Source organism: Diceros bicornis, chromosome 3 (genome assembly GCF_020826845.1).
Source record: "Diceros bicornis minor isolate mBicDic1 chromosome 3, mDicBic1.mat.cur, whole genome shotgun sequence".
Taxonomy (NCBI): domain Eukaryota; kingdom Metazoa; phylum Chordata; class Mammalia; order Perissodactyla; family Rhinocerotidae; genus Diceros; species Diceros bicornis.
In genome coordinates, this window is record NC_080742.1 from 99,586,665 (window position 1) to 99,601,497 (window position 14,833).

The following is a 14,833-nucleotide window of genomic DNA, read 5'->3' on the forward strand; positions in this document are numbered from 1 at the left end:
AAATCATGTAATGAAGAGACCTAATGTGTGAAACACCTTAGTAACATTCCATGTTTATTCCATGAATGTAGGACCATGCCAATTAGCATACTTCTTTTCCTACAACTCTTCTGACGTTACTAAATCTACAACTTGGCTCACGTCCTTGAACATCCGCAAATTACCTAATTTTAACTATGTCAACCCTATGTTTTGTTGACGGTCTCAAAAGTACTCTTTTTAAAAGTGTGAAAAAGTTATCAATTAGATTTGGAGAGAGTAATCCCAAGCACATTTTGTCAGGCCTCAGATACCTACAAGTCCATAAATTTTGTGTCTGGAATGTGGAAAATAATAAACAATATCATGTTTTTATTTATGCGGTACCAGTCTTACAGTTTGCAAAATGTGTTTATTTACACCATCTCATTTCTTCTCAAAAGACCACTCCTCCAAAGAGCCAGTCTTTCCTAAATGAGTGTTATTTTGTTTGTTTTATATATAGAACTTCATAACATTTCTCAATGTTACGTACAGCTTCTGAAGGGTTCTTTTGAAACTAAGCTAGACATTGGGGGAATAGTAATTTTTTATTTTTAATTTGAAAGCTATATTAACTAAACTAATAGGGGAAAATTGCCTTAAAACAAACTTATCTAATTAGAGCAGCCATATATCTTCACCCTGAGAAATATTTGACAAATGTGAAAAGTTTCCAAACTCTTTGGGAGGAGGAAAAAGAGTTTAAAATATGATATCTTAGATCATTTCAAAACATTAACATATTTTATGACTTTCAAAGAGGAAAGAGAAATGATATCTGGAAAATAGTCTTCTTTAGAGAATATTTTCTGAAAGAGCCACTTAATATCTGTGAAGAATTTCATTGTGATGTTTAAAAGAGTTAATTGGGGTAATTGTTCTTAAAGCCAGTGGAACATTGTTCCAATCCAAATAAAATCTTGTCCAAAATCTGGTCTAAATAAAACTCAAGTCAATCACATAGTCACGGAATTAGCAAAATGGGTTTATGTATATCACCTAATCTTTTTTTAGTTAGCTGTTGCTGCATAACAAATTACTCTAAAACTTAGTGGCTAAGGGCAACTAATGTTGATTATCTCACAGTCTCTGTGAATCAGAAGTTTGGGCTCAGGTTAGCTGGAACCTCTGACTCAGGGTCTCTCACAGGCAGCAATCCAGGTGTCATCTGAGCTGCAGTCTCATCTGAAGACCTAACTGGGGAAGGATCTGCTTCCAAGCTTGCCCATGTGGCTGTTGACAGGGTTCAGTTCCTTGTGGCTGTTGGGTTTCTCGCTGGCTATTGGCCAGAGACTATCCTCAGTTCCTTCCACCATGGGGTCCTCCACAGAACAGCTCCAAACATGGCAGTGTGATTCATCAGAGCAGTAAGCAAGCAGAGCCAAGAGAGGATCAACAAGATGGCAGTCACAGCGTTTATGACTTAATGTCAGCCGTGACATCCCCTCACTCTTACTATATTCTGTTTCTTAGGAACAAGTCACTAGGTCCAGCCCACTGGTAAGGGGAGGGGATTCTGCAAGGTTGTGAATACCAGCAGGGGGGGTTGTTGGGAGCCATTTCAGAAGCTGCCTATAGAGCCCAGTATAAGAAAGTACGGTCCCTCATATTTATAAGGTACTTAACAATCCTATGGTCTGCTAAAAGGATGTAATATGTCTGCTTAGAGCTCATTTCTTCCCTACACGATCCCCCCAAATTTCCAAGAATTTGGAGAAGCCAGGAGGTGTGATTATAGCCAGTCTCAAGAGAGAGTGCTGGACTGGGAGCAGGAAAACCAAGTGCTCGTCACTCCTCTGCAAGTGACTTGCTGATGCCCCGGGGTGGGGGGGGGCGCCAAACCACTGTAGCTCTTCTAAAGGAGAAATGGATATAATGTGTTGTTCATTAGTGGCTCGGGGATATTATGAAAACCAATGTGGATGATAACTTACCTGTCTGTTACTGTGCAAATTAAATGAATCATGTTAGAAGATGACTAACCCAGATCTTGATATATAGTGGATTCTCAATCTATGTAATTTCTTGTTATTGTTTTATTTTTATTCTTATATTTTCACGCTCGGTGGAATAAAGGCGCTGCGTAAATCCGTGGAAGTGCAGTATTACTATGATTCTCTTAGGAACCCAAGTGAAAACTTACCCTTTTTTTTGTACTAACTGCTTCCAGAATCTCAAATTTAAGCAATAAAATTAGAATACAATGAGATATCATTAAGCCATTAAATGTGGATATATTTCACTGTGTTTACTGGTACATTTCTTAAACAGCTTTTTTACATTTTGTGCTAAAAAAGGAAAGTGTACAAAGAAATATTATGTTCTTTTTGATTTCTGAGGATTATATATTAGTAATTAAGGCTGAAGCCACTTACTAGTTGGGGAAGTTAATCAAATAATTGATAATTCTAAATACAGATGGTGGTTCCTATGAAGAACGTTCACATTCACACCCAGGCATCATTGGTATCAGGTTTTATGTCTCTCAGCCGTCTTCTGTAACCCCAGCCTGCAGGCCATGGCACAGAAGCTCTGGAAACTGATTTGTGGGGCTTAAGCAGCCTCAGGCGTTTTCCCTTCACATGGAGGCAGACAGTGGCATTTTTCTTGAGTCTCCAGCACTTAAAACTTTTAACTAAGTCACAGACCTTCCCTCATCCTTGTTTTTCTGAAAAGTGGATGGTAAATGCTGGTGACAGAACAGGAAGTTGAATGGTCCCTTAGCTTTCCAGCACCTTCTTCCTCAGTGGAGAAAAGGGAGTAAGTAGTGTGCAGTTCCTGTGTGCTTATTCCCTCTCCTTCCCCCCTTACAGATGGAGAAAGGTATCCAGCTCACACCTGAGAAAGGTAATTTGAAGCTGAGCTTTTCATGGCAGGAATTTGACCCAGTTTTCACGGTTGATAAATTTCTACTCTTTCCTGCTCTTGTGTGAGTTTGATGTAGGCCATTTTGCCATCTAAGGGACTGTGAACTTTGTAATTCATGTAAAGCTTGCAAGACACTCAAATGTGAATAGACCTGATGAAGCACGTTTGGTAAGGTGAACCTCAGGTGAATTCCAGAATCTTCAATGCACTGTCTGGTAGACTTAGCCATTTGTCTGTATCTACAAGAGTTAATTTTTAAAAATAACTTGAGACTTGATGAATGTAAGAGATAGGCTATAAATTATTGAATCCCTACTTATGGACTGAATTATAACTCTTACAAATCAATTCATGGGCTTCTGAGTGTGAGTTCCTGTACTGTAACTCATATAGCTATTGTTATATGTGGTTCTGATGTTTACTACCATCCCTTCCTCCTTAGAAGAACTGATGAAATCTTTGCCCAGTAGCAACTAGGAGAGATGTGCTTCTTAATTCTTGGGTATTGAACTAGATCTTTCAGCATTGTCTGAGAGCCTTTTCTGGGCCCGCCTCTGGGAACCAGCTGATCCCAGTGGTTCTTGCTGGAAGGATCCCTTGCACATTCCCATGTATCAGCATTGCAGAGAGCTCTCCATCTCCATCCGCAGTGACCATGGGTCAGACTGAAGAGCAGAGGCTTGGTCAGGGGCGTCTCTGCAGCTGGCTGCTGCTGTTCCTGCAGTTGCTAGGATGGCAAGAGACTCGCCTCCTGTGAGTTCTCCCACCTCCCCTCGGGGTCAGACAGGAATAGCCCCCCAGGAGAGGAAGCTGCCCTGGTTCTGCCTGGAAGTGCACCCCAGACCACCACCACCCCTTTATTCTGTGATTAAATCTGGTGCCTCAATTCCAACCTTCTTTCCTTTAGCAGCAGACTTTTAAAGAAATGTCCCCCATTGTTTTGTTAGCACCCTGGTAGTTTGCACTTTAACCATTTAGGGCCTGGTTATCCGTGACTTTTCTCTATTAGAGTATTGAAAATTGTCACTAGAGTTTGACACGTGCGTTTTCACATAGCACATCGAGGAGCACTTTGCACGTGGATCCACCAGGTTGAGAAAATCCAGCAGTTGGTCCCAGTTCTCGGGAAACCATGTCAAGGCTGAGCCGGTGTACGGCACGTTGGACAGTGCCGACGTGGATTCCCGCGCCGCGAGAACTCACTGTCTGGGCTCACGGACCTGAGCAACACCATGAGAGGAGCGTGAATTATGCCTTTTCTGCAAGTTTGATGGTGGCGGTTGCTTTTTGTTTCTTTTTGAAATTATAGGTTCTTGGAGTTTTTGGTTTGTTGTTTTTTGTTGTGTTGTTTTAACACAAAACTGGTTCAAAACTCATCCACAAAATTTTGTTTCGTCGTTGTTTATTTTTATGTGCCTTTCTATTCAGGTTTTGGAGCTAAATTTGAAAGCACAGAATTGGGCATAGGACACATGTGGTTCAAACAATGGTTCTTTTGTCAACAAAAAGCAGCTCTCATTAAGATAACTCTGTGTGTGTACATGTGTATGTGTGTGTGTTGCTCTGCAGTAGCAGAAATAGAGGATTTAACTTACCTGAAGCACTCCATGGGTCAAAAAGTTTAACGATTAATACTTTCAAGTTTAGTTTCTGTAGGGTGCTTGAAATATTTGTTTGAATCATGGAGTGCAGCAGAAAGAGGCTTTTTTGTCGTTGCTACAGGTAGGAGAAGAGCCCTAATGAGGCCACGCACACGGGACTGGGCCTGCATGGTCGTGACAGGTGAAGGCTGAGTGCCGTGACCTGCCCCCCGCCCCGTCCCCTGCCCGCCCCTCCACACTGGACGCTTCCCGGGGAGCCTCCTCATTGGTCTCTCTGCTTCTCCTCGTGCCCCCGTCCAGCCTGGGCTCCCCAGCGCGGCCACAGGATCTCTTAGACGTGTCAGTGAGATCACGTCAGCTCCTCTTCCCGGCTCTCACAACAGCCTCATGGAATGCCATCCATACAGAGGTCTATGGCCTGCGTGTCCTGGCCCCTCACCACACACGGCTCTGCCTGCGCTGTCCAGCCACAGTGGCCTTCTGTCTGTGGCTCTAACATGCCACTCCCCCTCTGACCTCAGGGCCTTTGAACTCACTGTGCCATCTCTGGAATGTTCCGACTACAGAGAAAGGACACTTCCTCATGGTGGAAGGAAGGAAGGAAGAGATAACTGAAGACGTAGGAGACTTGTTTGTCTGTAGGCATAGTGGCGGAAGGATCATCGAGCTTCGTCTGATGCATTCTTTTATTGAGCTTCTTTTGATGCATTCTTTTATTTTTCCCAACAAATTGTGAGCCAAGCTCTTGTTGAGAGTGATGACAGAGGAGAGGGGAGTCTAAGGGCATGTGGTCTGAGGGGAGAAAAGTATGAACTGGTAGCCTCAGTCACTGGAGAGCAAGCCTCCCCTTTAACTGCTGGGGGATGGGCAGGCTCGTCGGGTGTTACTGTGGAGGATGCAGTGAAACCAGACAGTCAGGGGCCTGCTGCTCCCCGGGAGTATTTCCCTGCCCTGCTCCCAGCACGCAGGCCAATGTTTGCTATCATCCAGGACTGGAATTTGGCAGGTGAGTGAAATTAGGAGTTAAGGGTGTTTTCAAAGGAGTGGTTGGCATGAGGGACCATGGAAACTCACCTGGTCATGGAGGGAAGTGAAGCCGCGAGGGCCATAGGTAGAAAGTGGTGGAGTCTTTAGTTGGGTCAGAAATCTGAAGCAGTGGGGAAATTTGAGCAAAGGTGGTAGAAGGATAGACTGTGGTTGTCAGAAAATACCTGTGAGATGGTGCGTCATTTTCTCGTGGTGATGAGGTCAATGGAGAATGAAGACAGGTGAGAGGGTCAAGCAGCTGACAGGTGTCAGATGAGATGTGCTGCAGGATGAGGGGGTGTGACCTGGAGGATGCTGGATGGTGCTTGAGAGAGAGGATGATGGATTTATTGACAGGCAGGGGAAGGACCCTTCCACTCCACCTTCCAGCCCTTTGGTACATGGCAGGGGGGAAGGCTGTAAAAGAACCTCCATTGAAGAGGGGACATTGTGACCTGGCGAGAGCCCGGCGTCCATGAAGGAGATGGAAGGGACAGCATTCTAGGAAGAGGCTGAAGACAGAAGTGGTTGCTAATCAAAAGGCAGGTGTTTTAGAGGACACAGCGGAAGGTTTGAGAAGCAAGGGACGGTAAGGAATTGATATCCAAGCAGACACTGAGCGTCTGTGAAGAGAGAACATTGAAGGGGGTGGCTGCCGCCTCAGCCTCCCCGGCAGCAGTGACGAGATAATACCGGTGATTCTGAAAGACCACCAGCTTGTGGAGGGTCTCTCAGTAATCTAAATTAACCAGTGAAGTTGTGTAATTAGTAATAAAAGAAATGAAGAAATGTAAATGAGGAGAAAACTGGGTTTGCTGAGTGACACAGTGCGATATTAAATAGAGAACACTTAATTGCTTTTATTATGAATGGCCATCATTGTAATGTAGTAAGGGAAAAAAATGACTCAAATTCTTCCTGAAAGATTTGTTCTTCAGTTGTAATTTAGCAGTCCATTATTGTGGGTGAGCTCATTAACAGCAATTATATGCAGAGACTCAAAGCTGATTAATACAGACTGAGCTTCTGGGGCCTTCTGAATAATAATTAGGACTTAGAGACTTTTACCAGGGATCATTATCTCTACTTGGTGAAGGGAACACTTTTATGTTACTAAAAACTCAGAGGAATTAATCATTGTTATAAGTTAGGGCCAATTCCTTTTGTGATTTTGGACTCCAACTGTTGTCAAAGAAAATGATTTCACAAAATGTTAAATGAAGATGCCATCCAGAGTATTACCAATAATATGACACGTAGCTCGTTTCAGTTCAGGGTCAAATCAGACAATCTGCTTCTAGGAACAGGTTAGAACATGCTTTTGCTTTTCATCTAGGCAACTAAAATTATTATTTTTATGATAGATAGACTTTCTGGAATGTAATTTTCAAGAGTTTATTGTATTCCCACCCGTACTGTGTGTTTTCCACAATAAGTAAGCTGTATAATTCAAAAAGCTCCCTGATATGCTCTGTGCATGATATAGCAAGTGCTTTGGAATTTTGTGTTTTATTAAACAATAGGTTTTAATTTTCTAACAGTCTTTTTCCATCTTACTGGGTCGTTTTATTCCCGAGTGTGATTGTAGCAAAAAGCCTGAACATGAGAGAGGAAGTCTTCAGTGTTGCCCTGTCCTGTGGTAGCGCGTGAACATCAAGGCTTGGCAAGTTTTACCGATGCCTCTGCTGTGATGGGACTCCAGGCCAAGTCAATAACCACAGATTTTGAATCTGTAGAAATTAATGAGCAGAAGTGATGAGTTGCTTGAATGACTCCTAAATTGGGTTGCTGCCCTGGGCCTTTCAGTGACTTTCCTCTAGTGGACAGTGGTGCCAACTTACAGACACCAAAGTGTTTGTGTTTGCAGGATTTCCCGTGTGTGTGTGTGTGTGTGTGTGCATGTGTGTGTACGTGTCTGTGTGCTTGTGCGTGTGTGCATGTGAAGGAGGGAGTAAATAGTTTCCACTAAAGCTGGGAGCTGGAGAGGAGGAGTGTGCAGTGTTATTCTTCCAACAGCACTACAATCTGTTGTATAATTAAGAAATTATAAACTGGAAAAATAGTCCTCCTTTTCCGTGGAAGGAGCGTGAACCGGCCATCATTCCATGTTCTAGCTCTCCACCTAGCCTATGCATTCAGAGCTTTGAGAGGTTCTGAATTTTTTTTTTGGCTGCCATGACAGCTACCAGAGATAATTAAACATCAAACGAAGGAAACCTTACATTTTCTTAATATCAGAATAAAGAAATATGAAGGGACTGAAATTCAGAGTAGATTTGGTAGATAGTTAGGTCTGATTACGAGTTCTTGGATGAGGAAATAAGAAAGAATTAGTGAAATCATCCAATAGTTTAATCTACATAATGTCACAATGATGAGTTTTACTTGATTGTCCCTGCCCTGAATTAACCAATAGTTTTGCTAACTTCAGAGATCACAGGGTGTTCTTACAAGCCAGGTAAGAGGATGCTGTTGGCAAACGTGTGACTTAAGTATCAGTCACATCGTCTGCTGAGGGTCATCAGGGAGCCCAAAGTGGATGATGAGTGTTGGTCCAGCCTGACACGAGGAGCGGAGGAGCAGGCAAGAAGACAGGAGGCTGGTCCTTAGTGCCAGTTCACACATGTTTAGATGTGCATTCCCTCTGAACCCCTGAGAGAAGAGAGGACCTTGGAGTGAAAACCTAGAAAGAGTTAGGAAATGAGAACGTGAGGACTGCTTCCAAACCACGAGCGTGCCTCTGGGTAGAACATGGGGAGATGAGGTGGGTGGAGTCACAGTAAGGAGGGTGAGTTACCACCATGACCCTATGGATACAACAATGAAGAAGAACACAAAGCCTGCGTTAGCTGACACCTTGAGGGGCAAGGGCAGCGTGTTCTACAGAAAGGGAGCCTGAGAAAGAGTCCTGGATGAGAACTAGGTGATGGAAGAAGAGCTGAAGAAGGCGTGGCTCATTCAGTTTTATCATGGCGTTTGGGGGACGGTGGAGGGGGAACAGGGCAATGAGGAGATGGAACTGCCTAGAGGAGAAGGTTTGTGTTGGGGAGCCGTGAGAAGAGGGGACGAGAAGGAAAAAGCAAACTGGTAGGTCACACATCATGCACGCCAGCCCTGCCGGGCTTGCGGTCCTGCCTGCCTCCTTCTCAGGTGCATCAGCACCTGAGCCCATGAATGCCCTGGGTGCACCCAGCGGCCTCAGAAACGGGAAGAAAAAACCAAGTTTCACCAGAGGAGAAGCGAGCAGGGACCAGGGTAGTTAGGGGCTCTCCTGGGCTCCCAAACCTTTCCACCAGATCCGATGTAGAGGGTGAGAGCTTATCAGCTCCAACTCTTGTTGACAGCAGAGCTTTCTGAGCCTCTCATGCCCTTTGAAGCAGGCATATCTCTCAGCAGCCACATTTATCATGCAGCAGAGAGTAACGACAGTCCATCCTACAGAGGCGCAGAAGGACTTCTAGCCTGACACCAGCAGAATGAGTGCCGCTGGAGGGGAAGTGGGGCTGACTTGGTGTACCTGGCTGTGCATGTCACCTCATTTTAGAATCTCCTGTATCACCAGAATGTCCTGAGGTGACTTAGGAGGCCACCACCACCCTTCTAACTGCCTTTTCATGCTCTGTCTGAAACCAGGACTTTGGAGAATGTCTTCCTGAGGTGCCCAGTGCGTTGCTGCCCATAGGCAGGATCAGGTCGTCCGCTTCAGGGCTGCTCCCTGGGATACGGGGAGGTGGCCCTGGGGCTACCGCCACCTTGCCTTCCTCAAGGACAGCTGCCTCGTCCACGTCCCCCTGCTGTGAATGAATGCAAATGTGGAGATTCGTTCTGCCACCTCCGGAGGGTTACCTGCCATCACCTATGCCGGTATTCCTGGTTAAAAGGGTCTGATAAAGTGCTTGCTTTGAGAATCAAAGGTTTAGGATGAGTGAAGATGTAGTGATGCCCAGAAAACCCTAGAAGCCAGAGGAAATCAGCAGAAAGGGTGTTTGCAGAGAGTGCTCAGTGTCTCAGTGAGCAGTGCTTATGCCCAGCGTGTAATTACTCGTTCACAGCTGGACACACATTTCTGTGAACGAAGGACCGACAGGGGCAGAAATAAATTTACGAGATTATTGCGATGGGCTCAATCTAGCCGATGCACTGGGTTTCTAGAAGAGGATAAAGTGTCCCTCTCTTGTTCCCCTCCCTGCAGCAGAACTGGTGAAGAGGGAGCTGAGAGGGCAGAGCCGAGCAGATGGGAGGAAGAGGAGAGCCCCCAGCTCACCTGCGCTGCCCACACCCATCCTTTCCTCCTTCTCTGGATTTCCTTAGCCCCTCTGCTGTGCTTTGGATCTCAAGGCTTCCTGGCTCCTGTATCTTCATCTTCTCCATCTCAGCTGCCACCATACATTAGGCATTTAAGTTTACTCAGGTCTTTCCCATCTCAAAACTAAACAAAGATCAACAAAAATTCTCTCTCAGTCTATACGTAACCTCGCCTCTTGTTCCCTTCTTAGCCAAACTTCTAAAATAGAAAGCATCTGGATCACCCTGCCCACTCACTCTCTTCTGTGTGCCTCACACCATGCTGAGTGCTCAGTCACCCCGACAACCTGGGGGAAGGTACTATTGTTATCCCATTGTACAGGTTAGGAAACAGAGATGGCACAGTTTCTCCAGTGCTGTGGTTGGAGGGCTATGATTGACTCAAGGTCTTCCTCTCTGTGAGGCCCTTGCTCCTAACACTGTCATCAGCTGCCCCAGAGCCCACTCTGAACTCGGCCCCCACCACTGCAGCGAAGCTCACCCATTTGACCAACGATCTTGCTGCCACTGAATTCTTTGGTGCCCACCTGTATTAGTCAGCTTGGGCTGCATAACAAAGTACCACAGACTGGGTGGCTTAACCACAAAAATTTATTTTCTCACAGTTCTGGAGGCTGGGAAGCCCAAGATCAAGATTCCAGCCAATTTGTTGTCTGGTGAGACCTCTCTTCCTGGTTTGTAGATGCTGCCTTCTCTCTGTGTCCTCACATGGCCTTTCCTCAGTGCCTGGGCACGGAGCTAGTGAGAGAGCTCTCTGGTGTCTCCATATAAGCACAGTACTCCTATCATGTTAAGGACTACTCTTATGACCTCATTTAACCTTAATTACTTCCTTAAAGGCCCCGCCTTCAAATACAGCACATTCGATTAGGGCTTCAACATATAATTTTAGGTGGGGCACAACATTCAGTGGATGGCATTCCACCTTTGGTCCCCCAAAACGCATGTCCTTCTCATATGCAAAATACATTCATCCCATCCAAACAGCCCCAGAAGTCTTACCTCCCTCCAGCATCTACTGTAAAGTCAAGTCCAAAGTCTCATGTGAACATCATCTAAATTGGATGTGGGTGAGACTCAGGTACGTTCATCTGTTCCTCTCCTGCTGTGACCCTGTGAGACCAGACGAGTTAAGTGCTTCCAAAACACAGTGGTGGGACAGGTGTAGGATGGGCATTCCCAGTCCACATACAAGAAGTCAGAAAGAAGGAAGGGGTAATGGGGCCCAAGACCAGCAAGGCAAGTTCCATTAGATCTGAAGGCTCAGGGATAATCCTCTTTGGCTCAGTGCGCCTCCTTCTGGGCCCACTGGGGCAGCAATGTCACCCTCGCGGCTCTCAGCAAGGGTGGCCCTGCCTCGGAGACACTATTCTGGGGAAACTGGTCTGCAAAGCTGGAGAGGTGGCCCCACCTTGTGGTGGGAGTGGCAGCTCTGATCGTCTCTGAATTGCCTTCAGGGTCATTCTTGCCTTTTTTTTAAAGGTTGGAGAAGGTTTGCAGCCTAATAGCTCTAGGGTCGTGTAGAAGCTGAGAAGTCTGGTACACCTTCTTTCATTCCACCCTGGTTTTTTCTGTCATCTTTAGTCCCAGGTGGCCGTGTTTCTGTTGGTATAACCCCATCTCTATTCCTGGCTTCTGCTGAAGTGGCTGATTAAATTCGTGGTTCGCACCTGTGCTAATCTCCTTATCACATGGTTCTTCAGGACACCTTTAGTGTTCTCTTCAGAACAAGCTGTCTCATTCTTCGCAATATGGAGAGGCTGAGAATCTTTCAAATCTGTAAGTTCTGGTTCCTTTTTGCTTAACAATTCCTTCTTCAATTCATCTCTCTCCTCTCACTATGAGAAGCAGTCAGGACGACCCAGGCCACACCGTCAACATTCTGCTTAAATCTCCTCAGCCGAATATCCAATTTCATGGCTCACAAGTTCTGTCTTCCACAAACGACTAGAACACAATTCAAGCAAATTTTTTGCCACTTTGTAAAATCGCAAGGATGGCCTCTCCTCCAGTTTCCAATGGCACGGTCCTCATTTCCATCTGAGATCTCATTGGAATGGTCTTTAAGGTCCATATTTCTACCAATAGTCCCTTGCCCACAATCCGGACTTTTTCTAGCACGCCTCTCAGAACTCCTCCAGCCTCCGTCCGTTCCCCAGTTCCAGAGCCGCTTCCTCATTTTCAGGTATTTGTTACAGCAGCGCTCCCCTTCGTGGTACCAGCATCTGTGGTAGTCGGCTTGGGCTGCTATAACAAAATACTGCAGACTGAGGGGTTTAAAGAAGAGGAATTAATTTTCTCACGGTTCTAGAGGCTGGAAGTCCAGGCCGAGGTGCCAGCAGATTCCATTCCTGGTGAGAGCTCTCTTCCTGGCATGTGGACGGCCGCCATCTTGCTGTGCTCTCACCTGCCTTTCCTCGGCGTGTGTGTCCAGAGAAAGAGCAGCTCTCTGGTGTCTCTTCTTAGAAGAACACTAGTCCTGTCAAATCAGGGCCTCACCCTTATGACCTCATTTAACCCATTACTTCCTTAGAGGCCCCATCTCCAAATGCACTCACACTGGGGGTTAGGGCTTCAGTATATGAATTTGTCGGGACACAAACGTTCAGTCCACAGCACCACCCTCCTCCAGCCTCACCTGACTTGCCCTTTGCAGAACTTGAGGCTGCTCCCCGCTGCCTCTTCCTTTCACTTTCCTGGTCCCGCATCCCCAGGCGCTTCTCCCTCGCCTGGTGGGTTAGGAGGCTGTCCAGTGCACAGACTCGCTTGGATTTCCTAGGAGTCCTGGCCAAAGTCGTCTCTCCTTCTCATGAGACATACTCGCCCTGGGCAACCTTATTTGTCACCGTAATTGCTGCACAGGCTTCACCACCCCAACAAACATGGTCCACTGACTGGCAGAAGTATCAGCAGGAGCTTGTTAGAAATCCTGCATCTCAGGCCCCCGCCTAAACCTTAGTGAATCAGAAGCTGCACGTTAGGGCGGTCTGGACGTGACTTGTATGTGCATTGAAGTTTGAGGCATGCTGTTCCATGCAACAGGGACCCCCAATCACATCTGGTCCAGGTCTCTCACCTGGGCTCCAGGTCATATGTTCTGCTGCCTCCTGGGAGCCTCTAGGGACCTCAGACACGGTATGTGCAAACTGAACTCATCAACTTCACTCCCAAGTTGGTCTCACTTTCTGTGTTCTGCACATCAGTGCATCAGGAAAAGCACCATCATCCCCTGTTTCCAGGCCCCTGGATGCAGGCAGCAGGCATCGTCACTGTGCCCCCTGACTTTGACTGTGTCCACTTCTCTCTTCCCCCTTGCCCCTACCTGGGTCAGCCCACCTTGGTTTGTTTCCCAGAGAACCACATTCGCCTCCCAACCAGCCTCTTTGCCTCAGACTGCCTCCCCACTGCACACCTTCAGTCTGTTCTCCAACTTGCCTTCAGGGGGACCTTTCTACAGTACCAATCCGGTTATCCCACTGCCCCGGGGACAGCTCTTTGGTTCCCCTCTCCTCCTCCTGCTGGCCTCCCTTGCAGTTCCCTCAGGGAGAGGCCCTCATTTGGTTCCACACGTCTCCCTCTGTGATGTCCAGGCTGGCCCAGCTCCTTCGTAACAGCTCTCTCCCCTTTGGGCCTTTGCCTTGCTGTTCCCTCTGCCTGCAACGCTGCCTCCTCCAGCACCTGCAAGTTCTCCACACCTTTCACGCCCCTCCAGTGGGAAGCCCTCCCTGACTCCACCAGCACCTGACAGATTTTCAGTTGCGGGCTGATCAGTGTTCACCCCTGCTGGACTTGACGATCCTGGAATGTCGCCTTGCACCCCAGCTATCTCATAACAGATCCTCCGTGAATACACATTCAGTTCACGAATGGAAGGGCACCCCCTCCACCTCCATGCGTCTCTAGGGACCTCTCAGGCCTTTCCTGTTCTGTGAGCACTGTGGACGGAATGTTTGACCACGTGGTTCAGGAAGCCTGTTGTGGCGGTGAACAACTTCAGCCTCCACGATTTTAATTTCTTAAATCAAACGCACTTTTGTTAAACTGTGCATGTAAGAGGCATTTTCTGCTGAAATATCTTTTAAAGGCTTCATGCTAAGGAAGCTTTTAATGTCATAAATATTTAAGAATGCTTTGCAGCTGGTCTCTACAATTATTCAGCTCAGAATGCATGCAGAAATGCGGCCTTTGGTGGACAATCATTATGATATTCCTCAACCCATCTTAAATGTCTTCTTGATGTCAATGTAAAGTATATTGTATGTAACGTGATGAAATATTGAATTTTTCTTTCTCTTTTTTTATAACTTTTTTGGTGTACAGTTCTATGAGTTTTAAGACCTGTATAGACTTGTGTAACCATCACCACCAGAAAAACTGAACATGTAAGAGTCCCACCACCCCAGAAAAACTCCCTCGTGCTGCACCTTGGGAGTCAGGCCCTCCTCCCAGCCCCAGCCTCTGGCAACCACTGATCTGTGTTCTGTCCCTATCGTTTGGCCTTTTCTAGAATGTCATATAAATGGCAACAAACAGTATGTAACCTTTTGAGAGTGGCTTTAAAGAGGAGAGTATTTTTTACATCCAAACATGGAGAAAATCTTAGGCTTTTGTTGGAACATTATTGCCTTCGCTGTGTAGGCACTTACAGTATTTTTGCTAAGAACTTATTTGCTGTTTTGGTGAAGTTTATGAAACCAGTTTAAGCTATGGAGGATGTGGTTACTGAGTCCTTAACTTTGATATAAAAATCCAACAGGCCTTTATAGACTGTACCACTCTGCACAATAGCAGAGTCTCTGTCTTTAGAAAGTCTGATGAGACTGGGGAGAGTAACCCACAAAGAACAAGAGAGACAGGCTGAGGGGAGCGAAGTGTCGTGACAGGATGCCGGGGAGCGGTCATTCCAAAGGAGGGTCTCTGGGGTTGGGGCTGTGCGGGAAGCTGGAGGCAGGGCATGAGGGACTGGAAACGTGGGTGTGACTTCAGTTGTCAGAGCGGGAGAGAAGAGAGGA

The 14,833-nt window shown here is 46.4% G+C and overlaps 1 protein-coding gene across 3 annotated transcripts in view; it reads left to right on the forward strand.

Annotated features, from left to right (window-relative positions):
• Nucleotides 1-14,833, forward strand: part of DPP6 (dipeptidyl peptidase like 6) — a 517,278-nt gene that overhangs the window by 235,675 nt on the left and 266,770 nt on the right. Inside the window, exon 6 of one of the 3 annotated variants that reach the window (XM_058533895.1) lies at nt 3,946-4,200. The exons of the other annotated variants lie outside the window; for them this stretch is intronic. Within the exon in view, the coding sequence (XP_058389878.1) occupies nt 3,946-4,113 (168 nt within the window). The 3' untranslated portion in view covers nt 4,114-4,200. Of the gene's footprint in view, nt 1-3,945; nt 4,201-14,833 lie in introns of those variants that run through there. 3 annotated transcript variants of the gene reach the window in all.